Source organism: Setaria viridis, chromosome 5 (genome assembly GCF_005286985.2).
Source record: "Setaria viridis chromosome 5, Setaria_viridis_v4.0, whole genome shotgun sequence".
In the NCBI taxonomy this organism is placed as follows: Eukaryota; Viridiplantae; Streptophyta; class Magnoliopsida; order Poales; family Poaceae; genus Setaria; species Setaria viridis.
The window spans coordinates 12,355,295-12,379,437 of NC_048267.2; the positions used below are offsets into that span (position 1 = coordinate 12,355,295).

The 24,143-nt window shown below is 46.4% G+C and overlaps 7 protein-coding genes and 1 non-coding gene across 13 annotated transcripts; 6 read left to right on the plus strand and 2 right to left on the minus strand.

The window, feature by feature from the left end:
- Window positions 1-2,570: 2,570 nt before the first annotated feature.
- Window positions 2,571-5,776, minus strand: LOC140222790 (uncharacterized). The gene is made up of 5 exons (XM_072293924.1): window positions 5,760-5,776; window positions 4,767-5,685; window positions 3,124-4,673; window positions 2,811-3,053; window positions 2,571-2,733 (listed from the first exon to the last, which is right to left on the minus strand). Exons 1-5 carry the CDS (start codon window positions 5,774-5,776, stop codon window positions 2,571-2,573), a joined length of 2,892 nt encoding a protein of 963 aa, XP_072150025.1.
- Window positions 5,777-6,365: 589 nt separating this feature from the next.
- Window positions 6,366-11,031, plus strand: LOC117858632 (uncharacterized). 4 transcript variants are annotated; one of them, XR_004641008.2, is made up of 11 exons: window positions 6,366-6,557; window positions 7,420-7,516; window positions 7,601-7,662; window positions 7,780-7,836; window positions 7,996-8,052; window positions 8,671-8,727; window positions 8,865-8,907; window positions 9,073-9,150; window positions 9,445-9,775; window positions 9,869-9,991; window positions 10,748-10,785. XR_004641008.2 is itself a non-coding variant. In XM_034741742.2 (11 exons), the coding sequence occupies exons 1-11, from the start codon at window positions 6,405-6,407 to the stop codon at window positions 10,871-10,873; spliced, it is 1,209 nt and encodes a 402-aa protein (XP_034597633.1). In that variant the 5' UTR covers window positions 6,368-6,404; the 3' UTR covers window positions 10,874-11,031. The 4 variants fall into 4 exon arrangements, 2 of the variants coding, with proteins under 2 accessions (XP_034597633.1, XP_034597635.1); XR_004641007.2 differs by lacking the exon at window positions 10,748-10,785 and adding an exon at window positions 10,093-10,538 and having other exon boundaries at window positions 6,368-6,557; XM_034741742.2 differs by having other exon boundaries at window positions 6,368-6,557; window positions 9,844-9,991; window positions 10,748-11,031.
- Window positions 10,959-12,219, plus strand: LOC117856229 (uncharacterized). Its single transcript, XM_034738637.2, has 3 exons — window positions 10,959-11,039; window positions 11,379-11,658; window positions 11,894-12,219. Exons 1-3 carry the CDS (start codon window positions 10,959-10,961, stop codon window positions 12,067-12,069), a joined length of 537 nt encoding a protein of 178 aa, XP_034594528.1. The 3' UTR covers window positions 12,070-12,219.
- A 680-nt stretch (window positions 12,220-12,899) lies between these two features.
- Window positions 12,900-12,972, plus strand: TRNAE-CUC (transfer RNA glutamic acid (anticodon CUC)). Its single transcript has one exon. It is a non-coding gene; the product is annotated as a tRNA-Glu (tRNA).
- Window positions 12,973-13,050: 78 nt separating this feature from the next.
- LOC117857072 (large ribosomal subunit protein uL5) lies at window positions 13,051-15,488 on the plus strand. The gene is made up of 5 exons (XM_034739554.2): window positions 13,051-13,210; window positions 13,334-13,441; window positions 13,845-13,887; window positions 13,970-14,165; window positions 15,082-15,488. The coding sequence occupies exons 1-5, from the start codon at window positions 13,208-13,210 to the stop codon at window positions 15,275-15,277; spliced, it is 546 nt and encodes a 181-aa protein (XP_034595445.1). The 5' UTR covers window positions 13,051-13,207; the 3' UTR covers window positions 15,278-15,488.
- Window positions 15,489-15,627: 139 nt separating this feature from the next.
- On the plus strand, window positions 15,628-16,731 carry LOC117857070 (enoyl-CoA delta isomerase 2, peroxisomal). The gene has a single exon (XM_034739549.1). The coding sequence runs from the start codon at window positions 15,784-15,786 to the stop codon at window positions 16,492-16,494; it is 711 nt and encodes a 236-aa protein (XP_034595440.1). The 5' UTR covers window positions 15,628-15,783; the 3' UTR covers window positions 16,495-16,731.
- A 364-nt stretch (window positions 16,732-17,095) lies between these two features.
- On the minus strand, window positions 17,096-20,003 carry LOC117857071 (uncharacterized). 3 transcript variants are annotated; one of them, XM_034739552.2, is made up of 3 exons: window positions 19,622-20,000; window positions 18,946-19,170; window positions 17,096-17,558 (listed from the first exon to the last, which is right to left on the minus strand). In XM_034739552.2, exons 1-3 carry the CDS (start codon window positions 19,873-19,875, stop codon window positions 17,549-17,551), a joined length of 489 nt encoding a protein of 162 aa, XP_034595443.1. In that variant the 5' UTR covers window positions 19,876-20,000; the 3' UTR covers window positions 17,096-17,548. The 3 variants fall into 3 exon arrangements, with proteins under 3 accessions (XP_034595443.1, XP_034595441.1, XP_034595442.1); XM_034739550.2 differs by lacking the exon at window positions 17,096-17,558 and adding an exon at window positions 18,360-18,651 and having other exon boundaries at window positions 19,622-20,003; XM_034739551.2 differs by lacking the exon at window positions 17,096-17,558 and adding an exon at window positions 18,360-18,607 and having other exon boundaries at window positions 19,622-20,001.
- A 2,843-nt stretch (window positions 20,004-22,846) lies between these two features.
- Window positions 22,847-23,948, plus strand: LOC117857740 (enoyl-CoA delta isomerase 2, peroxisomal). The gene has a single exon (XM_034740573.2). The coding sequence runs from the start codon at window positions 23,095-23,097 to the stop codon at window positions 23,827-23,829; it is 735 nt and encodes a 244-aa protein (XP_034596464.1). The 5' UTR covers window positions 22,847-23,094; the 3' UTR covers window positions 23,830-23,948.
- Window positions 23,949-24,143: the final 195 nt, after the last annotated feature.

The window sequence follows — 24,143 nt, forward strand, 5'->3', positions numbered from 1 at the left end:
CAAGGGAGCTGGTGGAGATCAAGATGTGAGGGTTGGAAAGGAGCTTGTGATCTGATCTTTGAACCAGAGGAGGTGGTAGACTAGGGATCCTCAGACGCAAGCACTGAAGGGTTCCTAAGTTTTACACATACATCCTCGGGTCAAAGAAAGGATCACAGCCGAGCCCTCGGGCGAGGCGGATAAGGGTCGGCGGAAACAGATAGGGTCGGGCGAGACGGAATCGGGGTCGGGCGGATAAGAGGGGTCGGGCGAAGCGGACTGGGGTCGGCAGCTTACCTTCTTTCTACAAGGAAGCTTGGGGTCGGGAAGAGGTAGACTTGGGCGGAGGAACTAAGGCTTTGAACAACGGCTAAGACCGGCAGTACTCCGGCGGCGGCGGTGCTCCTTGTGGATTCACAAGTGAGCTTTTACGCAGCACGGAGGAGCAGCGGCTGGGTGGCTTGGGGAAAACGGAGGGAAACTGAGGGGAGAGTTCCTCAAGCTTAGCGTGTGGTGCTAGGAGCTCGAGCAGGGGGCAAGAGAATGGCTGAAGGCAACAATGGCGGAGGGAATTCCGGCGGGTTTGTGCATTCCCTTTTATAGCTGCTGGAACGGGGAAGGGAAGCGGCGCGGGAGAGAGAAGGGGAGCGGCGCGAAGGCTGGGGAGAAGCAATGGAGTGCTCTTCTGGGGCGGCGATTGAGCGACGAGGGCGGTGGTGCAGGACTCGGGGATGACGCCAGCGGTCAGTGGGTTCTGTCGTCAGGGTGGCGCAGGAGCGGGTGTGCCGGTGGTTGAGATTTGGCGGAGGCGGGCGTCGCCGTGCGGAAGATTTGATAGAAGCGACCGGCTTAACGGCGCTAGAATCGAGGGCGCACAGGTGAAAAGACATGCAGCCGTGGGCGCGCGGGCGAGCGCGGAGCAATAGATTGTCGGGCGGCTTCTGGCAGGGCGGGGAAAAGGAGCTGTCGCTGCCGTGGTCGGGGTTGGCGATGGAGGAATCGTCATGTAGCGGAGACCAGGCGGCGCGACTGAGATCAAAGTGACGGAAAAGACGGGCGACATCGGGCTCTGCGGCCGGGATCTGGCGGTGTGATGATGGGCGCGGGAGGCGAGGCGCTGCAGAAAGGTTGCAGAGGGGCTTCCGCTGCCATTGGGGAAGGGGGCGCGAGAATCCATTCGGTCGCGAGCCAGAGACAAAACTGAGCGGCGGGCGTCGGAGAAGATGAGCCACGCGGCGGGGAGACTCTGAAGCGGACATGCAACTCAAGTGCGCCTGTCGCGGAAGATCTGGGGAAAAAGATCTCAAGGGTCCACTGGTCGGATAGAACGGCGTTTGGGAAAGACTTAGAAGGGTCTGACGGTGGGCTGGGTTTACCGGGGTCGGGATTGGAGCGAAGCGGGGAGGGGTCGGGTCTCAGGGGTCGGGACCGGGCGGAAGGCTGAGCACTCAGGCGCGGCAAAACAAGACAGATGAGTATGATCAAGGGCTAGGATTAAGGTTAACCGGGAAGGTTAGGGGCCGGTCGACACACTTACCTTTGATCCAGTGCCCTTTGTGCCGTAGGGCACGGGTAGTTGAGCGGCGCGCACAGCAAGATTCGGTGAACTACGGTAGGATATACATAAAATGTCCAAGGAATGATAGATGGGTGAGTTTGATTTCGGTTTTTTAGTTTTGGCATTTGCATTTGATGGTAGACTCATTTTCTTGACTTGATGTTCAGATTGCAGATAAATGTGAGTACTACAAGTGGCAAAGGTTTTATTTCAAAGATTTGGTTGATGCCGAGGTGATTGAAGTGCTTAATTGGGGGGAAGTTGATGACCAAGTTGATGACCAAGAAGTTGAGTCCATGGGGCGTGCAGAGAGGGCAGTTGCAAGTTTGAAATTTGAGAAGGAAGCCATGGAGGCCAAGCTGGATAAAATGATGAATGCCTTGTTGCTGTTGACTGTGTTGCTTGTAGGATTTATGGGTGTTGTTGTTGGGAACATGTTGAAGTAGTAAAAACATTTGTGTTGTTGTTGTTGTTGGACTCATTTTGTATTGTGTCTTGGTGTAATCAATGAAAAATCACTTTTGTTTTTGGATCACTGTGTTCATTCCTGAATTTCATTCATGGCCAACAGACATTGTTCATGGCAAACAAATACAGTTGACAACCAAATAGGTCATGGCAGACAGATACATCTTCATTGCCAACAGAATTTGTCCATGAGCAATGGCCGAGCAATATAGTTCATGTCAAACAGATATACTTGACAGCCAAATAGACATTGTTGATAGGGTTACAGATAGTTCATGGCCAACACAAGAGCATAGTTCATGGCCAACAGAAAAGCATAATTCATGGCCAAACATGAGAGACATTGTTCATGGCCAAAGACACAGACATTGTTCATGGCCAACAGAAAAGCATAATTCATGGCCAAACATGACAGACATTGTTCATGGCCAAAGACACAGACATTGTTCATGGCCAACAGAAAAGCATAATTCATGGCCAAACATGACAGACATTGTTCATGGCCAAAGACACAGACATTGTTCATGGCCTAACAAACAAAAGTGACACACAGACATTGTTGGACTCATTTCTTTGGCGTCTTCTTCACTTTGGTCGCCAGCACCTTCCTTGGGGTCATCTTCTTGGCAACTTTTGGTGCTGCTGGTGCCACCACTTCTAATGGTACAGGTTCAAAATCAGCACCTTCTTCAGCAGGTGGGTCTGGTGGTGCCTCCAAAGCAAGTCTCCTGTGCAATGTAAGAGGCTCTTAGCTGCTGCAGTACACATATTATTGAAAATGTTGTTGTGTAGATGCAATACCAACCTCTTAGTACCGGATGCTGATGCTTGCAGATGTTGTTGTGCCTGAGCTGCAGCTTCAGCTTCTTCCCTAGCTGCTTTCCTTGTTGATGCTGCTGCAATTGCTTCAGCCTCTTCCCTAGCTGCTGCAGCTCTTGTCCTTGGTGTCCGTTGTGGTGGAACAAGGTCTGGTGCATCAGCTTCTTCATGGTTGTCATGGTTGGCCTTCTTCCTTCCTGGCTTCACTGCTGCTTTCTTGGTCCTCTTCCTGTAAAATAAGATTAGTAGTTAGTCATGGCAATATTAGAGCACAAACAAATGATTGGCTTAGTACATACCTTTTCTTGGTCCCAGTGAGCCCACAGTGCCTACTGCCCTTCCTGTGACCCTTTTCACCACAGGCTGCACATATGGATTGCCTAGTAGGCTTACCTGACCTCTCTAAGCAAGAGGGAATTATGTTCTTCCTCTGCCTACCAATGCCTCTCTTCTTCCCTATAGGTGGCAATAGTTTGAAGTCCTTTGCAACTTCAGGCCATTGACTCCTATCTGTGATGTTAGGCCACCCAGCATCATATGCTTGTCTAAATCTTTGCACAGAATATGCCATGTCCACAAACTTTTCATAATCTGGCTGCCTCACAGTGGTTATAACAGCCAATGCATGGGGGCAAGGCTTACCAGTAACCTGCCATTCTCTACATGTACAGCTCTGTTCATTTAGATAGACCACATGTCTTCTTACTTCCTCATCCTTGTATATCTCAGTCACCTCAGCTTGATGTGGCAGTCCTTTGGTGACCTTTAAGTGTCCTATCCCCTTTGAGGCAGCATTAAGTTGATGAATCACAGCAGGGAGAATAACTCCATTTAAAGCTCTTCCAATCCTCCTCCTCCTTTCAAACATGACCACACCTTTCTCTCTGATAGCATCTACCAGACAGTGTAGTGGCAGGTCCTTGAATTCTTTGATCCATGCATTCCAACATTCAGCCAAATTGTTCAGGATGTAGTCACATTTGATGTCTGTAGAGAACTTGGATCTGGCCCACAACAGATTATGGTGCTCTTCTAACCATTTTCCTACCTCAGGGCTAGCTTCCAAGACTTTACTCATAAAATAATTGTGCTTTCCAGCTGAGTAAGCTCTTGCAGCAGGCCACATGTTTTCAGCATATACATTTCCTGTGAACTTCTTCTTCATATTTTTCATCAAGTGCCTAAAACATTCCCTCTGTTCAGCCCATGGAAAAACATGCTTGACAGCAGATTCTAGGCCCTTGCAAGCATCAGTACAAATAGCCATTCTTGGAAGTACCCCAATGGCCTTGCCTAACTGCTCCATGAACCAAATCCAATTGTCCTTGGTCTCTGAATCAAAAAACCCAAAGGCCAAAGGGAACATCCAATTATGACCATCTAAAGCTAAGGCTGCAGGCATATGTCCATTCCACTGCCCATTCAAAGCTGTGGAGTCTATACTAATGTAAGGTCTGCACCCATACAAGAAGCCATCTATACTACCTCTAAAAGCACAAAAAAATCTGTTGAAATGGTGCTTCTCTCCAACTTTGACAGTATCTATCTCAACTACACTACCAGGCTGCCTCAACTCCACTTCTGCCTTAAACCTATACAACCAATCAAATGAATCATCCCACTTACCAAATAATTTGTCAGCTGCTCTCTGCCTACCATACCAAACTGTCTGGTAGTTGATCTTAATCTTGTACTTGTCCTCCAATGCTTCCTTCACATCTGCAGCACCCATTCCAGGCTTCCTCTTGAGCAAAGGTATGGCCCTCTCAGCCACCCATGCTTGATTGGCCATTCTACCCAGCACTCTGCTTCTTGAAGCACACTTATGAAGCTCATTGTTTATTTGGACCTGCAGGACATAAAGATTTGTTAGCTCAAGATCAAACAAATAGTAAGGCTAAGTTAGTCAAACATTACAACACATGTAAGTTAGTAAATGTACCCTGACAGAACCATCAGCTTTTGTTCTAGCTCTAATCACCCATGGACACCCTTTAGCCAAGCAATGCCCCCTGAATCTTTCTTTGTCTGACTTCTCAGCTCCCAGCTCAAACTCATTGACTATAGTATGCTGCCTCACTGCCAATCTGAAATCTACCATGTTAGGGTAGATTGTGCCCACCCTCATGTCTGGGTTGTCTCTATCCCACTCAAGTATTGGCTCTGAAGGTTCATTGTCATCAACATTAATTCCAGCCTCATGCATCTCTGCTTGTACATCAGGAGGAATGTCAGGGATAGCAGGGTCATCTTCTGCTGCTGCTTGTGCTGCTGTCTGAGCTGCTGCCTCATCTGCTGCTTTGAAGCCCATTGCCTCATAAACCCTGTCCTCATCAGCCAAAACATAAGCTTCACCATCTTGTTGAGTCTCTGGCAGTATAGTCAGTGTACTCCAATCAACAATTTCTAGTTGGGCTTGCTCATGTTGTGCTGGAGATGTACAATATTCACTTGCACCTTCATTTGTTACTCCAGAAGTCCCTACTCCAGAATTGCCTACTGACCCTGCACAACTGTTAACATTCTGGTACCCTTCATTCCATCTGTCCACAACTTCTACCCTAACATTTGCTACTCCAACATTCCATCTGTGCTTAATCATTGACTCAAAATGCTCATTTTTTCTAACCTTCCACTCAGCTTCACTATCAACATCCACAAACCACACTGCAATTGTCTGACTAGATCCCCAGTATATTTTGCTAGCCATATCAACAATAAAACTATCCAGATTATACCCACTGCATCCATCAAACCACAGCACATGTTCTTGTTCATCAATTTCTACAATACCAGACTCCGCACATGCCTTATACTTTTCAACCTTAACCACTATTCTAAATGCATTTCCAGGATCAATCCTGGTATAATAATGAAAATAAACATCCAACTCCTCTGAGGCAAACACTTTAAGAGGGGATGGTTTGCGGCTTACCAGGGAGGAGGCTCCATTGTTGACCCGTTGGCGCAGGGAGGAACAACAGGAGATGGGGAACGGGGTAGATGGGGAAGGGGAGATGGATGGCCGCCACCGCCTCCGCCGCCTCAGTCGTCGCCGCCGCCGCCGCTGCCGCTCTAGACCTAGGGTTTTTCGTCGGGGAGGCAGGAAGGAGGGAGGCCTGGGGGGAGAAGGGGAGAAGTGGAGATGGGGAAGGGGATGGCGTCGGGTCTGTTAGCCGGGGGGTAACGGAGGAGAAAGACGAGGGCATCCCGGTCTTTTGGCACCCCTAACACACGCTGTCGCGGGGACGTGGCGTGCCACGTCAGCAAAAATGGAAAATCAGTTGATTCGTTTCGTTCGCGATGGCAAAACAGTAGAAGCTCCCGTAAAGTGGCAAATGAAGGAGTGCTATTTGCAACGGTGGCAAATACTTAAATATCCCGCGAAATCTCGAGAGCTCGCCGACGGGAAGCCCCATTGGGCCGGCCCGGCTAAACCCGCTTGGAAACTGGACCGAAAACGAAGGGATCTGGACCGTCCAATTTCCGAAAGCACGGCCCACGCTCCTTCCGGGGGGTTTGGGCTACTGGCTGGGGACAGCGGAAAAAGGCTCCGTGACTTCACCAGCCACGCGCCGCCATGTCGGAGACTGAATCGGCGGCGGCGGCGGTCCCTGCGCCGGCGTCAGCGGAGGAGCGGAAGCCCCGGCGGCTGCGGGGGCACAAGAAGGGCGCCGTCACCTGCTGCGTCGCGTCGTCCGCCCGCCCGGGCGTAGTCGCGTCCGCCGGCGAGGTACGCGTTTCTACTCACGCTGGCCTTCTACTCCTCCGAGAAGATTGTGCCGTAGAATCGGCGTCCCGTTCGGGAATTTCGAGTTTGTCCGAGCGCCCTGGTCCACGGGCTTCCTCGAACTGCCAATAGTCGCAGGGCAATAGGGCATGCTGTCTTCCGCTGAGGACACGAGTCGAACACCTCATGAGCACTGGCTGCTGGGTGCTCCTTTGAGCTTCAGTGTGGCGCTTCATGATCTTTAGAAGGGAGCGGTTGAGCTAAATTTTCGGTCACCGTCAAACTGCGTGGGGGGAAACCGTGCGCCAGTATGTGACGCTTTTGCTTTACTAACGGGCAAGTCGAGCTTGGCGTTGCTGGAGCAACTTAACTGCGTGTTGTGACCTGTGGGTTCCTCGGTTCCTCCTTGCATTCTAGTATTCTACCAATTCACCGAATGGCAATACCCTTTGTGGTTGGCAGCACGGATAAATTTTTAGCGCTCAATGACCATTGCGATCGTCTCCATGACCATGTGTTTTTGGCTATTCAACTGTCGCATCGTCAAAAGTTTCACGCTATTTAGAAAGTACTAATAGGAAGGGACAAGAATTTCCTCATGTGGTAGAAAGTCCTTGTAGGCATTGAAGAGAAAACCAAGCATAGATAATGACTTGATCACTATTTTGGGAAATTGTGGTATTGTGTTCATAGGCTGTTAGATGCTTTCCTTGTGTAGGCCTTTTTTGCTTCAAGAATTCCTCACTGGTGGTGAGTCTATTGCAAATTTGCAATATTTTAAGCATATGATTTTGTACTATTTGGTACCTCTTATTTCTCGGACCTTGGTTTTTTTCTCATGTTGTCATGACTTCTATCACCTTAGGATGGATGTCTTTGCTGGTTTGATCTGCGCACCAAAGATGTGATTTTGACCATTGAGGCAGCAAATAAGCCAGTTTCTTCCATCTGCTTTAAACCAAGTCAGTAAGCCCTCCAAATCGCTCATCCCTGAATCGAATACTTGGGTATGCAAACATCTATACTTAAAAAATTTGTTCTTGTAGGAAATGAAGACTTTGTGTATGCCTCTGCTGGAAATGAAATATTGTCCTTTGATGTTCGTATGGTAAGTTCAGCATCCAAATATTTATTCTTAGTTTGAAAGTGTACGATCTAACTTACTATTATGTCGCGAGTACCTTGGTTTCTTGTCAGTAACATGATTACAGTGGTTTTCTTGTAGGGACCTCAACCAAAGCCATTAGAGACGTATAACTACAATAGAGATGAAATCAATCAGGTAGAATGCTATTCTACAACGCTACTATAAAATATCCTTTATTTAACATGAATTGCTGTTGTCACTGTCTGAACTTTCTTGTACAGTTCAGTTCATGGTGTTGTGATAACGTTGAGTTGGGTAAAGATTCAGAATATGATACTTCCACTTTTGATGCAGATTGCTGTCAGCTCTAAAGGTTTTCTTGCTGCTGCAGATGACAGTGGGGATGTTAAGGTATTGAGTATGTTGCAAGTGTATGCACATAAATGTAGAAGAGTACTGCAGATGTTTCTATCACTTTTTAATAAATACTATGAAATACCATGTGCACCACATTTTGGTGTTGGCTATTTTGACATTGTCACGTGAAATTGGTGAAAGAATTTCTTTTACAGGATCAGTAAAACAAATTCTATGGTGCACTGTTTTTCCAGTTAAGTGATAAAAAATATTATATGGCAGTTCTTTTGGAATGTTCTACTTCGGAAATGACACAAACAATTGACCCATAGTTAGGCACAAGCTATCCAAGTTAGAATATCAAATAAGATTTATGTAAGACCCTTTGTCATTATGGGCAACTTTGCTGGCTTATCTATTTGATTTAAGAACTTTTGTCATTATGGACAAATTTCCTGGCTTATCTTTTTGAGCTTTTGTTTTGAAAACAAGGAGGATCATTATATTTCATTTTTTAAATCAGAAGTGAATTGATAGTTTGAGAACTTAAGTACAGTAGAACGAATGGACCTCAAGTTAGAAGAAAGATATGCGCAGCGCATTGATCAGCAGGATTAGTCCTGTACTCCTGTTTAATGATGTTATTCTTGATATTCTGGTTTCATTTTGCAGATTGTCAATACCATTCAGAAATGCTTGTATAAAAGATTGAGGGAAGCCCACACAAGTGTATCCTTATTTAGTGCAACTGGAAGCTTTTAATAATTTTGATTTGAATAGGCAGTGCCATTTTATATTTAAACTGTCCTGTGTTTTCATCTTCATGCAAACTGTATATCAGTTGTTCCTTAGTGATTTCTGTACAGATTTGCAGCAGTGTACAATTCATTCCTTGGAGACCTTGGACAGGTTAGTGCTACAATTTCTGTTTCTTTTTGGCTTAATCTTGTAGTCTTGTTGCTCCTTTTTTTTGTTAACTTATTAGGGAGCAAATACTAGAAAAATTCTTGGATTGGTTAATGCTGAATTTCTTCAGTGTTTCATACTCACTAATAGATAGATTTCATTCGGCAGCAATCACTGGTGGCCTTGACTCGAAGCTCGCTGCATGGGATTTCTCCAAAGGGCGAACACTATTTTCTATTGATTACGGTACATCCTTTAGTTTCTATTAAATGCATGTGAATGGCTTGCATTACTTAAGCTGCTCCAAGTTCTATCTGTGTCTTTTGTAATAAAAAATTCTAACAGTTTCCAAAGGATCTCATATATTTGCTTTAAGCATGGTAAATTGAGCCCTTATATTTTTTGTTAGAAAGTGGATTCAAATTGCTTTACACAGCAACAAAATGTTGATCTATTAGAAAGCTGCATACGTTTTTTTTTCACTTCAAAATACTTTCCAATTCGGATCAATCAACACAATAATCTATTGTTGACTTTCAGGATCACCTGAATTGCAAAATGGCAGTTCTTCTGGCAGTGCAGGGCAATGTTTCAACCCTGCTTTTGTTCATTCGCTAGCAGTTTCTGAAGAGGGCATTTTGGGAGGGCTGTACAAAGTTTGTGCTGTTGCAAGGGGGGATGGTGCTGTTGATGTAGTTAATCTCGAGTATGAACTGGCCCCTGCAAAATCAAAAGGACCTCCTTGGGCAGCAACTTCAACAATGAGTTCAAAAAGAACTGAAGTTGGAGATGGAAGCAGTAATCAAAGTCAAGTGAAAAGGATCCATCTTGATTACACGATGGGTGGCCATACTGCAGCTGTTTCTTGTGTGTAAGTCCCTCCATTCTGTTGATGTATCACTTACATATCTCTTTTTTAACTAATCAGCTGCTTAACAGTACATTTTCTGCATTCGGTGAGAAGGGGAAGTTCCTTGTTTCCGGCGGCAATGATGCATCGGTAAAGATATGGGATTGGTCCAAAGGATTTTCTTCTGAAACAAACAGCAATGCTGAATTGGTGTTGGATATTGATGTGAAGAAAAAGGTCAGAACTGGATCTTCAATTTTATATGCACGGTTCAAAAACAAAATATATTTGTTGCAATTTAAAAAAATGAGTTCTTAGGCCCAATAAATTTGTTGCAGGTAAATTGGTTGTGTACTACTCCAACTGATTCAGATAATCTGATTGTGTGCGACACATCCAAGGTGGTCAAAGTATACAATTTTCGGTAGATAGATTAATGTGGGCCGTCAGCTATTTGGACAATTTTCTGAGGTAGTGAATGTTGCCCGTCTGTCTTGAGTTGGTCCTGACTCCAGTGTCCAGAGACATATCATGATGCCAAGCCTGCAGCAGATAGTTCTCTGAGTGGATAGCTTTAGCAATTTGCAATATCAGTTGTAGGATGGAATGGAGCCGCTAAACTATTTATTATTTTCTTACTTCGATGTGATATTTTTTCGGGCTTCTAGCTAGAGTTTGAATGTATATCAATGTTATATTGTGAAACGAATATATGGTTTTTGAGGAAAACCGTTGTGCTGTGTTGGCGGGCATGATTTTTATTAAATATGTTGAGATGTGTTTATCTTTTTGCTCCTATAGATTGCAACTGATGGTTCCGGAACACCATATATGCCACGAACATCTGACAGTTAAATGGCTGATTTTTTCAGCAGTATAATCATCGAACCAATTCGACTGTCTCAGAATGATTCTGTTGCACGCCTTGCCTTCGACTGCTTTGAGTGCCTTCGTGCCTGCAAACTATTGATATAGTTTTTTTTTTTTTTGCAGCGAAATGTTGTGAGTGACTGCAGTTTGGCTTGGTCGCTTGTAATGGATAGCTTTCTGGGTTATGTCGTCCATTTCCCCCTTTGCCCCCTCACATTACTAGTTGCAACAAAGGGGCATCCATATTGACGTTTCAGTCTTTGCCTCAGGAATTATATCTCTTGTGGAGGGCGTTTCTGCGAATTTCCCCCTCTCATCAGCATGTGGTGAGGAAATGGATAGAAAGCAGGTCTCTATTGGAACTTTGGAAGACAGTTCTGCTCTTCTTTGGTGGAGAAAGAAGAAGAAATGGGAGGCATGCTCTTGCCGCATCATCAAGTCTCTCCAAACCCTTTGCGAAAGACCACCTCTGCAGCACCGTTTGCGCTTCACAAAGGTGAATGAAAGAAGCATTTTACTTGGCAATTTGTATGTCTCCGAATTCTTCCAATCGTTGGTCTTCTTGGAGCTTTCTTGACGATGGAATTTTGACCCTGCAGCATCTCTTATCGAGCTCGTTGACAAACTAAACAAAAAAAAATCTGCAAAAACAACTTGCTTGCATCAACACCTAACACAAAAACTGCAATTATTAACAGCACATCACAATGTAACGATTAGTGACACTGAGACTGCAATACTGTATCTCGTGCAGCCACTGAACTTTGTGGAACTTGCAGATGGGTTGATCTTCTGTACAGCTCCGCGGCAAGGTTTTCTGCGCCCACCTTGCGCTCTCGTCAGCGTCATCAGATCAGAGCTCAATGGGGCTGTGTTGCCAGACGCTGTCAGAAAGCATAGCAAGGAGGAACTCATTGCTTTCTTCAGAGACATTCAGACCTCCATTGCCGAGAGCTCGCCTAAAGCTTCCAGGAGGACGAGGAAGCCGCCGCCTGACCCGTTCGAAGAGGTTGACAAGAGGAAGCAGTCATATGGTATGTTGTAGATAGCATTCAGGTCTCAATCTTTTCCATGCTATGCAGAAACGATGCTGGATTTGCACTCTGAAATGGGCATCTGTGATGTGTAATTCACTTTGAACTGTGACTCGCTAGAGCTCATTAATCCAGCTGCAAGCATATGAATCATGAATCGAAGCACAAACTGTTTGTTTTCGCGCTCTAGATATCACATCTGCTTACCATGTCGTGATGTAAAATTTTACAAAAGGCATGGATGGAGATGGTGGCGCCGATGATTTTTCAGAGGAACAGAGAAGGATGGTAAATCTGGAGGACATGAAGGTGGCTGATCTGAGGGAACTGGCGAGGGCGAGAAGGATGAGGGGCTACTCCAAGTTAAAGAAGGGTGAGCTGATTGATCGTTTGAAAGGGGTTGTCATGTAAACTTGTCCATGATCAAGAGTAAGCAGATGTTATGGGGGGCTACTGGAACTGTAATGATTAGATTGACGTTCTCTCTTCATATGTATGGTGAGAGTACACATGTTCTAAGAAAATGTATGATGAGATTTTTCCAAAAAGAAATTTATGATACGACCCCGCAGGCTAGTGGTACTGACTACTGAAGCCGTACTTGTTCTCTGAAAATCATCTAATAGAGTTAGTTTATTGGTAACAACAACATTTATGCGAACATCCGACAGAGAGATGCATGGTTAGTTCCAGATTTGCATTTGTATTGTTGCAGTCAGCGAATTGGGATAATTTTTATGCTGAAACCTTTTTGGCTTCCCTTTTAAGAGAGGAGTCCATTAAACCCCAGCTTGAGCAGAAGCCAAGAAGGAAATTGCTACAGGGATCAAACATAGGAAATAAAGAAACCGATACATGAAAAAAACCTTCGCCATACCGGCGGGCCGCGGAGCTGGCGAACAGAGCCACTGGTATCATCTCCATTAAGCACCGGTGTTAGCTCCATAGTTAAACAATGCATAACACTGATTTTCTACTGACTTTGCAAAAGATCATTGGTGCAGCTGACACCAATAAACAAGCCTGGCTTTTCCAACCTGAAAGTTTCACCGCTCCGATGTATATCAGTGATCCAGGACCATGCAGTTAGCATCAGTTTGCATATATCCTCCTCAAAAATATTAAATCGTAGAGATGAGAAACAATCTAAATTTTCAAAATAAATATCAATAACCTATTAACTTGTCAAATTCAACAAAATAATACGTACAAGAAATATGCTTGTAAAAGAATGTCACAATTCCGTTGTAGTCTAGCTGGTTAGGATACTCGGCTCTCACCCGAGAGACCCGGGTTCGAGTCCCGGCAACGGAAATTTTTTTTTGCTGGTTCGTTGCACAAAATTACGAAAACACCCCTCCACTCACTACTTACTCGGGGCCAATTACGTAATTGGAAGGCATAAGAGGATTTAGGGTTTCTTTTGTCTACTTATATAAAGCTTCCTCGTCCGCCCTAGCCGCAGAACCATCTTACCTCCGCCGCCGTCGCCCCGCACAGCACTGCAGAACCATCTCACCCCCGCCGCCGTCGCCTCCCGGATCTTCCCATGGTGAGCCCTCTCTCGGAGATGCGCTGCTCCTAGCGCCGTCCCCTTCTGTTTTTTCCCACATTGAATCGTTCGGCTCTCTCGCGCGATGTGGGTTGGTTTTGGTTTTGATTTCTGCGATTGCAGGCGTCGGAGAAGAAGCAGGCGAACCCGATGCGGGAGATCAAGGTCCAGAAGCTCGTGCTCAACATCTCCGTCGGCGAGAGCGGTGATCGCCTCACCCGCGCGGCCAAGGTATTTGCCCATTCCCCTACAATGGTTCACCCTAGTTTCTGCGCTCTGATTCATTTGCTTGTTTTGGCCTTTTGGGCTTGTGTCACATAGTGTGGTATGTCTGAATCGCATCTAGTCGTGCTCCATTTTATTTTCTTGCATCATTAATTTGTTCTGTAGGTTATCCTCCACTCAAGCTGTCAAATTTAATCTCGTATTATATCACTGTAATTGTGTTGTCCAATTGATTAGGGATAAGATTGCTTGTCACATCAGTTGTAGTTAGATGTTCTCATAGTTTCAGTTAGAGATTGGTCAATGGCGTCAATTGCTTTGATGTCTCTATGCACAGGCACTACCTATTGTTGCCTTTGGACAATCTTCACCATTTGCTCTTCTCTAACCTCCAGTTATTGTTTATCAGGTGCTCGAGCAGCTGAGTGGGCAGTCACCGGTGTTCTCCAAGGGTATTTTTCTTTAACCTGGCAGACAAGTATGTGTTTAGTTTGGGTTGACGGAGCTTATACTGATGGTGTTGTGATATTGCAGCGAGGTACACTGTGAGGTCATTCGGCATCAGGCGTAATGAGAAGATTGCGTGCTATGTGACAGTTAGGGGAGAGAAGGCGATGCAGCTGCTGGAGAGTGGCTTGAAGGTCAAGGAGTATGAGCTGCTGAGGAGGAACTTCAGTGAGACTGGCTGCTTTGGGTTTGGTATCCAGGAGCACATTGATCTTGGCATCAAGTAAGATTATATAATATTTCTGCTCTCTAGTAATTTGAATGTGGTGTGCTGTCTCAGTGAATGGATGCTTTTTCATGGTTTTGTTGCTTGTAGTAAGTAGAGGAATGAAATGTAATTTTAGATTCATGTGTGCAGCATGTGGGTCGCTACTCACTATGACAACTTAACACGGTTTGAGAATCCGCTGTAGCCTGATCTATTTGCTGATGTACTAATGTGACTGGATCGCACACCATGGAATTTCCTTTTATGCTAAGAATATGATGTTTTGTTATCTAATACAGTATCCAAGATATTTTTGCAAGTCATGTTGAATTGATGACATCCAAATTTTTTCTATGTAGGAGTAGCCATTAATGCAAAACACTATTTCTTATATTCTGTTCACTTGAGTTCAATTGTATGCTTTTTCAGAAACTGCCACACCCGTGTATAATATTGCATTAAGTTTTAGTCTATTGTGATCTTGTACCAGGATTGTCCTGAGCAAGTCAAAATGCCATTCTTTGGGTGCATCTGTGATTTTTATCTCTGATTTATTGCATGGTTAGCATGCTTGTCCAGGCCTATGGTCAAATTTGTAGTACTGTGGTGCAACAGACATATTTACTGTGTTGTTATTATTGACAAGTTATTTGTATCCTGGACCTGGAGTACCACCTTGATTTAAACTGTGCATATAATTCCATCCCCACTTGATTTCAGTTTGCATAACGCTATACTGTTGTTGCCTTTACTGTCTGCATATGTGGGCATTGTGTGTTTGTGGCTAGTTTCTCCTCCCTTAGAGATTTAAAATTTCAGAGTACTTATTGTGCATTTGCTGGGGATAGTTCCTGTCTGCCTAGTTCCTGCTTAGTGAAGTGCTGCATTTTGTTGATGATTAATAGCCGTTCTCTTTATTGCATTATCTCAGGTATGACCCATCTACTGGTATCTACGGCATGGACTTCTACGTCGTCCTTGAGCGGGCTGGGTACCGCGTTGCCCGCCGCCGCAGGTGCAAGTCTCGTGTTGGTATCCAGCACAGGGTCACCAAGGAGGACGCCATGAAGTGGTTCCAGGTCAAGTACGAGGGTGTGATCCTCAACAAGGCCCAGGCCAACTCCTAAGCATCACAAGAAGAGCTTAGCTCCTCGTCAAATCTCGAGTTCATTAAGTCTATCTGGTGGTTGGGTTTGTACTAGAATTAACCAAAAATCCATGTCAGTTTTGCATGTACTGAGCTGGATCCTTTTTTGGGTGCCATGTACTTTCATCTGGATTCTCGCTTGTGTTTTACCCACATTGGCAGCAATAGTAGATGTCTGGCTTATTCTGTGATATAGCGTTTTGTTTTGTTTTGTTCTCGAATAATCCTGACTATAACCGTTTGCTACAGCAATTGTGCGAAATTAAACCTGAAATTAAACGCATCCTCTAATTTATATCGCCCGTCCTCTGACCGTCTATTGTGGAAAGTTAGCCGCCAGATGCGTCATTAGGCTACTCGTCTCAAACTCTGCCCATTATTTAACCAAAGAGAGTTGAATCATCAAAGATAACTCCTGAAAGCTATACAAGGAGTAGATAGCACCATCCTCTCGCGCTCACGGCGGCCGGCCTGCCGGGTCCCCAAATGGAGAGCAAGGACCTGTGCACCGTCGAGAGGCGCGGCCGCGTGCACCTCGTCACCATCACCGGCGCCGGCGACCACCGCCTCAACCCGGCCCTCCTCGCCGCCCTCCGCTCCGCCGTCGCCTCCTCCGCGGGCGCCGGCGCGCTCGTCCTAGCCGCCGAGGGCAAGTACTTCTCCAACGGCTTCGACCAGGCGTGGGCGCGCGCGGCGCCGCGCCACCTCCACGCCACCATGGACGGCGGCTTCCGCGCGCTGGTCGCCGACCTCCTCGCGCTGCCCGTGCCCACGGTCGCCGCCGTCACCGGCCACGCCGCGGCGGCCGGGTGCGCGCTGGCCCTCGCGCACGACGCCGTCGTCATGCGCGGGGCCCGCGGGTTCCTCTACATGAGCGAGGTCGACGCCGGGATCAAGATCGTCGATTTCTTCGCGGAGCTGCTCCGGGAGAAGGTCCCCGACGCCGCGGCGAGGAGGGACCTGCTGCTGCGCGGGGACAAGATGACGGCGGCCGAGGCCGCGCGCCGGGGCATCGTGGACGCGGCAGTGGACGGTGGGGTGGAGGACGTGGTGGCCGCCGCCGTCGCGGAGGCCGAGCGGCTCGCTGCGAGGGGTTGGGACGGGGAGGTCCTTGCCGAGATCAGGAAGGCCGCGTGGCCCAAGGTGTGGAGCAAGGTCAAGGACCACGGCGCCGGGCCGGCGCGGCCGCGGCTCTAGGCGCGCGCTGGTACGGTCGGCGGCTGCGCTGGTTGTACTAGTGTACAACTAGAACATGTAGCTAGGTGAATAAATCTAGATGGATGTATCCTGCTTGCTGCCTATGCTTAGGAAGGAGATGATCAAATTGAACTGCTCTAGTGATGCTTCCGATTAAGAGTGTTCATGCCAACAAGAGCTCTTGCTGTGTGTAGCATCGATAACTGAATCGCCAAGCATCATTTGGATTCTTGAACAGCCGGCACGGACCATGGAGTTTGTTCTTGAGCGCCTAGTGCGGATGGCCGATTGATTGAGAGGAGCTTGTGTTGCGTGATGGATGAGAAGAGGTTGGAAGATTTTGCGATGAATTTGGGTGGGGAAATGGTAAGCTGGTGACCTGCCGTAAGCAAGCTTAGAGCAACTCTAGCAATGGCCTTGAAACAGGACATCCTACTTCGGAGTGTACATTTCATATCTTGTTGGGGTGACTAATCTGACAGTGACACAGACTCCTTGCTTAGCGTGAACACTGGCAGCCGATAGTGAGAGTATATCATACACTATATTAGATGCGATGAATGCAAATTTGCAATGGATGAAATTGATCGGATCCTGGATATTCATAGACCAAAAGAAGCATGGTTTTATAATAATTTTCTAGATCACAATCATCCATTGTCGCGGTTCAGCAAAAATGCTTGAGACAATCACAAATCACAAGGTAAAGAAGCTATTCCATTTGAAGACAATATTACAGCTCCAACGGTATTAGGGCACAGTCAGATAGATGTTCAGTGCCGTCTTGCTATAACAATTGGAATCAAGTGAAGCTGTGATTTCCAGGAGCCCAGGAGAATACACTCTACAACCAGTCCGAACTAATGCGTCTTGTCAATGTGGACCAAAATTGTTGTTTCTGAATACTTGGAACTTCCAAATTCCTAGGTGAACTTTCCAAGATTGCATCTTGGGTTCTATTTCGAAACATTATCAGAGTTGATGCAGATAGCCAAATCTCCTCAGTCACATACTTCCATTGTCAACACTGCGGTACTTCCTTGGGATGGATTTCTTATTTGTCACTGCAAGTTGAAAGTTCAAGTCAGATAAACAGCCATCAGTGTTTTGCAGGCACAAAGTTATCGCCACTCCCTAAGTTAGCGATATGTTTGTTCGGAGCTCTTTTACGGTACACAATACTACTACTTAGTGGTATATAGTATATTATTAAGTACGGTTAACCATCATGGTTATTTTGTAAAAAAATCCCTCAACTTTTCTGTAATCAATCCACCGTCCTATAAGTTAAACTGTCGTAGTTTGTTGATGATTTGCAAAAAAGTCCCTTAACTTTTTCGTAATGGCCACTGAGCGCGAGGGTGGGGACGGAGCAGCAGTCAAGCGCCTGGTGGAGCAGCGCAGCCGGCGCGGGCATGGCCGGTGCTGGGCCAGAGGGATGGTCCCGACGCAGCTACACCACCGCACGTGGGGGATGGGGGTGCTGTGGCTTCCGACAAGGGCGGACTGGCGGCTTTCCCGGCGGTGGCGCTGGGACTCCCCGCAGTGGCGGCGCGTTGCATCGTCATCACCCTTTGCTGGAACCTGAAGCTAATCCCAGCGGGGAGGAGTCACATGCATAGCATAGTGGTGGAGGAGCTCCCCCATGACGTGCAACGAATCTCGTATGGTCATAGTGATGTATGTCACCACCCACCAGTGTGGATTCGCTCTCATGCCCACCAATAGTCCTCAACCAGAGGCAGCGCTAGCTGATGTCGTCTTCATCAACAACACTCACCGCCACCTGCTAGAAGGGTTGCCGCTTCAGCCTCAGCAAGAAGCTTCACTGCCCACTGCTGCATCACCAGGAGGGCAATCCACAATTGGGAACCATATGCGTAGGATATTGGAGCACATCGCTGCTGATATGCACGGGTACTTTTTAAGTCACAAGAATTAATGATAAGAGAGGTAAATTAATGATAAGAGGGATCCTGCTCCACTTATTTTGTAATATTATTGAGGAGCTTATAGTGGGCCACTCGGATACTGTGGTACTTCTTGGGGGCACACTACTGTGGTACTTCTTGGGGGCACACTTCATGGTCACTCAGGTGCAGCGCCTTCTCTTCTGCAATTTGTGTTCTTCTTAGTACAACACTCTCTCTCAGATACCTAACAATAATCATATTTTTTTTGTTATGAAGGATAAAAGCCCAACTGATGGACAATCAAATCTTAAATATGATTTGTCCTTATATTTTGAAATTTTCAGCTGCTATCTGAATCTGAAAATTAATTTGTACGTAGAATATTTGGTCATCATTGACTATATTATGAGGTTGATTGCTCATGTTTCTTGAAGCAACTAGGCCATGATGTCATGCTGTCAGGGTGTATACACTCAGGCATGAATTGTTGAGCATATTATAATCAAGGACTGAGCATTTATTTTAGCATGTTGGTTACTTCTTCTTGGCTGGAGAGACTTTCTTTCCCCTGCCGGATGCAACGTCATCCATGCTTTGGCCCTGGCGCCGGTAGCGGCCGCCTGACGCGACGAAGCCGGGGCACGGGCGGTAGGCCTTGATCGGCCACCAGCCGAAGCCCGGGACGGCGGCTATGCCCCCTTGGATCCGCCCCTCACCATTGCAGCCCCTCTCAAGCTCTTCCCTGCCGCAGCCCCTACAGCCCCTGTGTATGCATATAACATCACAAGATCATCCCTGATTCCTCATCGAAATCAAGCATCTTTTGAGACAAAGTACGGTTGTATGAGGATCTTTCTCTTCTTGGCTCGGAACTGGAATAGAAAGCTTTAAATTGGCATGAAAACATCAAACAAAACTTGTTACTGCTTTGTAAACAGAGAATGCTAAAATGAATTTCAGATGCCAACCTATATAAACAGTATGGACAGAAAACATCAGAGACAGTACTGAACAAAATAAATAGGACATGAGCAAAAATAGGTTCCACAGAGATTTGAACTCGGGCTACTGCATTCAGAGTCCAAATGTCCTAAACGATAGACACTAGAATGGAAACTAAAAGATTTATAACTGTATTCTTTGCATCATGCTGCAGTGCGCAGGAAACGGAAGACGCTGGAGAGCTCGAGAAATGAAAGAACTGAAGAAGATACCTGAAGTTGGGGTCGTCCTTGTAGCTAAGGAGTGCAGGCTCATATCCTTCTTCTGAAGGAGCAGCGACTGCTTCCTCTTGCTCCTTGGCCACCACAGAAGACGAGGCGCCCGATGAAGCGCAGCAGAGAAGATCTCCTCTTGGCTTCTTGTGCAGTGGAGGACATGCAGAGGAAGGTTGGTTGCTTGGGTGGGAGAGGGAGTTGTGGAGAGCCGGGGGAGGGAGCTGCAGCAGCCACACGGAGGCTGCTGCCATTGCCTAGTCTGCCGCAAGCTCCTTCCCAGGCGTGGCAGTAGCGAGCTCCGAGCTGTGTGTCAGAGAAACGAGTTGGGAGAGGCCGAGAGGGAGGAAATGGAGGAGAGGAGGGAGAAAAAGATTGGATGGGATAGTAGCCACGTGGCCTTGAGCACTCTGTGGCGGGGGATAATACGCATGGTAATCTTGCTTCTTTGGATGGCCTTTTGTTTTTTTAGCTTCCTCTTCATTTCTAAAACAATTTATAGGTTGATTTTGGGGAGGGGTTTTGTCCCTTTTGGCCTTTTCTTCTTACCTCTACGGACTTTGTTTTTCCTTTCGTTCCTCTTCACAGAGATAAATTCATGAGCCGAGTGGCCTAATTATTATTTTTAGTTTACTCTTCGTAACCATTTGTGTTAAGTGAGATCCCACCATTGTAAATTTGTAAGCATAAAAACAATTGTTATGTGCGCACTGCTCTCGTGCAATCTCCTTGCATCCTGGAAGTATTTCTTTCCCATCCTCCATTCTACTTTTCTTTTTTTTTGAAATGAAAAGGGCTTTTTTTTTGAAAGGAAAAGGGCACGAGAGTGTGCCTATTTTATTGATAGAGGAGGGTTACAGCCGGCGAACCGGGTAAAAAGAGGGGAAAAGGGGGAAAGGAAAAAAGAGCAGATAGGTGCCCGGAGTGTTGTGTTTACAAAAGAAGGGCCGCTAGACCTCTCGCTCCCGCTGCTAACCATTCTACTTTTCTTGTTCTCTTGACGATTACAGAACTACTTCTATGTATGTGCTATCATTTCCGAGTGCAATACAAGGGCATATGCAAAGTATATGAACATGGTTGTATACATATACACCAATAATTTTGGCAAAATATTATTAATTAATATATGCAATGTACAAGCTCCAGTCCTCAATAGATGGCGCTTAAGACCAGCCAATTAGCTTGCTTCTAGTTCAAAACTCATGTCGGAAACGTCATATATTACCGTCTGGAGGGAGTATGTCTTATTTTGTAGACCTGATCTTAAAGAGTGGTGCGAATGAAATTGAAAGGATATTGAACAAGAGTGTAATGACCAACCAAAGAAAATTGGATTAATACTAAACATAACCTAAGCAACCTCCTCCCACAGCTAATTAGTCTACCTCCTTTTTTATTAGCAACCTACCCATAGACGCACTCATGATATCTCAGCTTTACAATAAAACAAAACAATCTCTCCCGGTTTTCGTCACACTGTTTCCTAAATATACTGTAACATTTAATTCTTATATAGTTATATGATCAAATATACCTTTTGATGAAACTCTAGCATCCTAAGTGCATGTTCCGTTGTGTTTCACAGGACTTGGTATGTAGCTAAGCTCAATGGATTTTCTAGGATGAAACCATCCTCTTCTCTCTCCTCATAATAATTTTGCTAAATCAACAAAATTGTTGATGTACCCATCGAGATTGGCCTTACTAACCTACTGTTCAACAGGTCATGCATGTTGCGACTCGTCTACTTGGTGCGATTGGTGATCACATTAAACGTATTTTTTTTTTACTAAAAACCATCCAGTTTCATGTTCGTCCCTCAATTATTGGCCTACGCATCATGAAATAAGGATCATAATGCGGCACATCATTTTGATGAGCCATTTAAAAAGTTTGCACCAAACTGGATCCAAAATTTAGGAATTTAGAAACAAATCAGATGAAATAAATGAAAAACATATCTCATTTCTTAATGAATCAGCAAATAGGAATGACACCGAACAAATCAATGGGCTCAAAGGCATTGAAAAAACTTCAACTGTACATACATGAAACAATCATGAAATATTACTGCTACATATTTTATTTTGCAGCAAAAAATTCCGAAAGAATATTCCAACATCCAAAAGCAACATGAGCAACATTAAAAAAATATGGTTGTAGTGTCTAAGAACAAAAGTTTGGAACCAAATGCACTTTCCAGTGATTAGATTACGAAATATCAATAATGAACACATATCAAACGATAGTACTACCCCTGCATGTGTCTTTCAGTCTTTTGTTGATTCTTTTATTCCCATCCTGTCACACTCATTCTTCCATGTGACCGCTCACCTTGACCAGTTGTCTACCAGCAAAAAATGTTAGTTCTATTGGATATGATGTCATACAAGAACTCTCTACCTTCTTAAATGAATTGGTAGTGCTCCTGTCTTCTTTCAAAAAAAATGTCATACAAGATACAACCATCAAAATCACCATGACTCATGCTAGGATCAGTTTTCCTTAAGGGGGGAGCTGAAAAAAGAATGTGGCTTAACAAGTTGCGTGCAAAAATTCTCTACAGAAGAGGCAATTCGGGAGGCCAGAAAAATGGTGATTATCAAGTGCATCGTCACTACATCGCGGACAAAAAAAAAAAGCATATGTTGAAATGGTTTCTGCTACATCATTACAAACGATGGGCTCCACAGAATGAAGGATGAGTGAAGGTGAATAATTTTTGATGCTGCTTTGTTTGCGCAACCAAATCAAATGGGGATCGGATTAGCGATCAAGGACCACAATGGTATCTTCCTAGCTGCTTACAAGACGAGCATTAGCAGGGTGACTGAAACAGAACTGGTGGAGGCAATTGCTCTCAGCCCTGCAGTCCATTTTGCTTCAAATCTCCAATATAATAAGGTGATAATAGCCTGTCTCTCTGGTGGCTTCGATCATCCAACACATAAAGTTGGAGGCAAGAGTTTCGTCTGCAGATTTGTCCTTTGAAAGACAAGGCTACCTATAGATCCCTACCGATCAGGATACTAGCCGGTCTGATAGTTGAGCCCGTCCGACCATGTCGTGCAGGTCAAGGCATAAAGATACATGAGTATAAGTTTGGAGGTCGGGCGAACAGAATCTGCCTAGATATCTATCTTGAGATGTTGAGATGTTTGTGGTAAACCGACTCAAATTGATTTCCTTGTAATAACCAACTAGGATTAACATCAATACAATCCAACAGAACTCAGGACGTAGGGTATTACTTTCCAAAGACCCGAACCTGTCTAAACATTATGTCTGTGTGTTACAATTCAAGTTCTTAGTCTTACTCCCCCACCTACAAATCTATCACTGAGCACCCTAGCTCAATCCGACGCATGTCATTAGAAGCTGTAATGTGGTAGCTCAACGGATCAGCTGGTCAGTCTCTCTTATGCAGTTTGGTTTCACGTTACTCTCACGAAAAAAAAATAAGACAAGGCATGGCCACCGGAAACCTGTGCGCCGTGGAGAGGCGCGGCCGGGTGCACGTCATCACCCTCACCGGAGCGGGGGAGCACCGCCTGGGCCCGGCCCTCTTCTCCGCCATCCGCTCCGCAGTCGCCGCCGTCCGCGCCTCCCCGGGCGGCGGCGCCGGCGCGCTCGTCCTGGCCGCCGAGGGCAAGTTCTTCTGCAACGGCTACGACCTGGCCTGGGCGCGCGCCGGGCCGGCCCCGGCCGACCGCCTCTCCGCCATGCGCGCGGCGTTCCGCGCCCTCGTCGCCGACGTCCTCGCGCTCCCCATGCCCACCGTCGCCGCCGTCACGGGCCACGCCGCGGGCTCCGGCTGCGCGCTCGCGCTGGCGCACGACGCCGTTGTCATGCGGGCGTCCCGCGGGTTCCTCTACATGAGCGAGGTCGACGCGGGGATCAAGATCGCGGACTTCGTCGGCGAGCTGATCCGGCAGAAGGTCCCCGACGCTGCCGCCAGGAGGGATCTGGTCATGAAGGGGGAGAAGATGACGGCTGCGGAGGCTTCGCGGCGCGGCATCGTTGACGCGGCCGTGGACGGCGGCGTGGAGGACGTAGTTGCCGCGGCCGTCGCCGTGGCTGAGGACCTTGCGGCGAGGGGCTGGGACGGGGAGGCCGTGGCCGAGATGCGGAAGGCCACCTGGCCGGCGCTGTGGAGCACGGTGAAGGATTACGGCGGCGCGGCGCCGGAGCGGGCGCGTCTGTAAGCTGCAGGTGTTTGTTTGCTTTCCAATTTCGATCGATGACTCCATGTAAAATCAAAAACAAACTATGATTTGGGGGAATAATTAGTGGAATGCCATTCCAATTCCACTGCATTTGTATCCTTGCAATGGATCAAAATGAGCATCTGCGAAGCCACTCATCAGACTACTTAGAGTTCTCGCCAATAGAACGATCGACAGATGCATTTGTATTTGGATGTTTGGAACGCAAAAATTCAAAGAAGATTCACCAGAAGCAATTCCATTTCAGTAGGAGTCGTTCCCACTTTCCGGCCTCAAGAGCTGCATCACACACG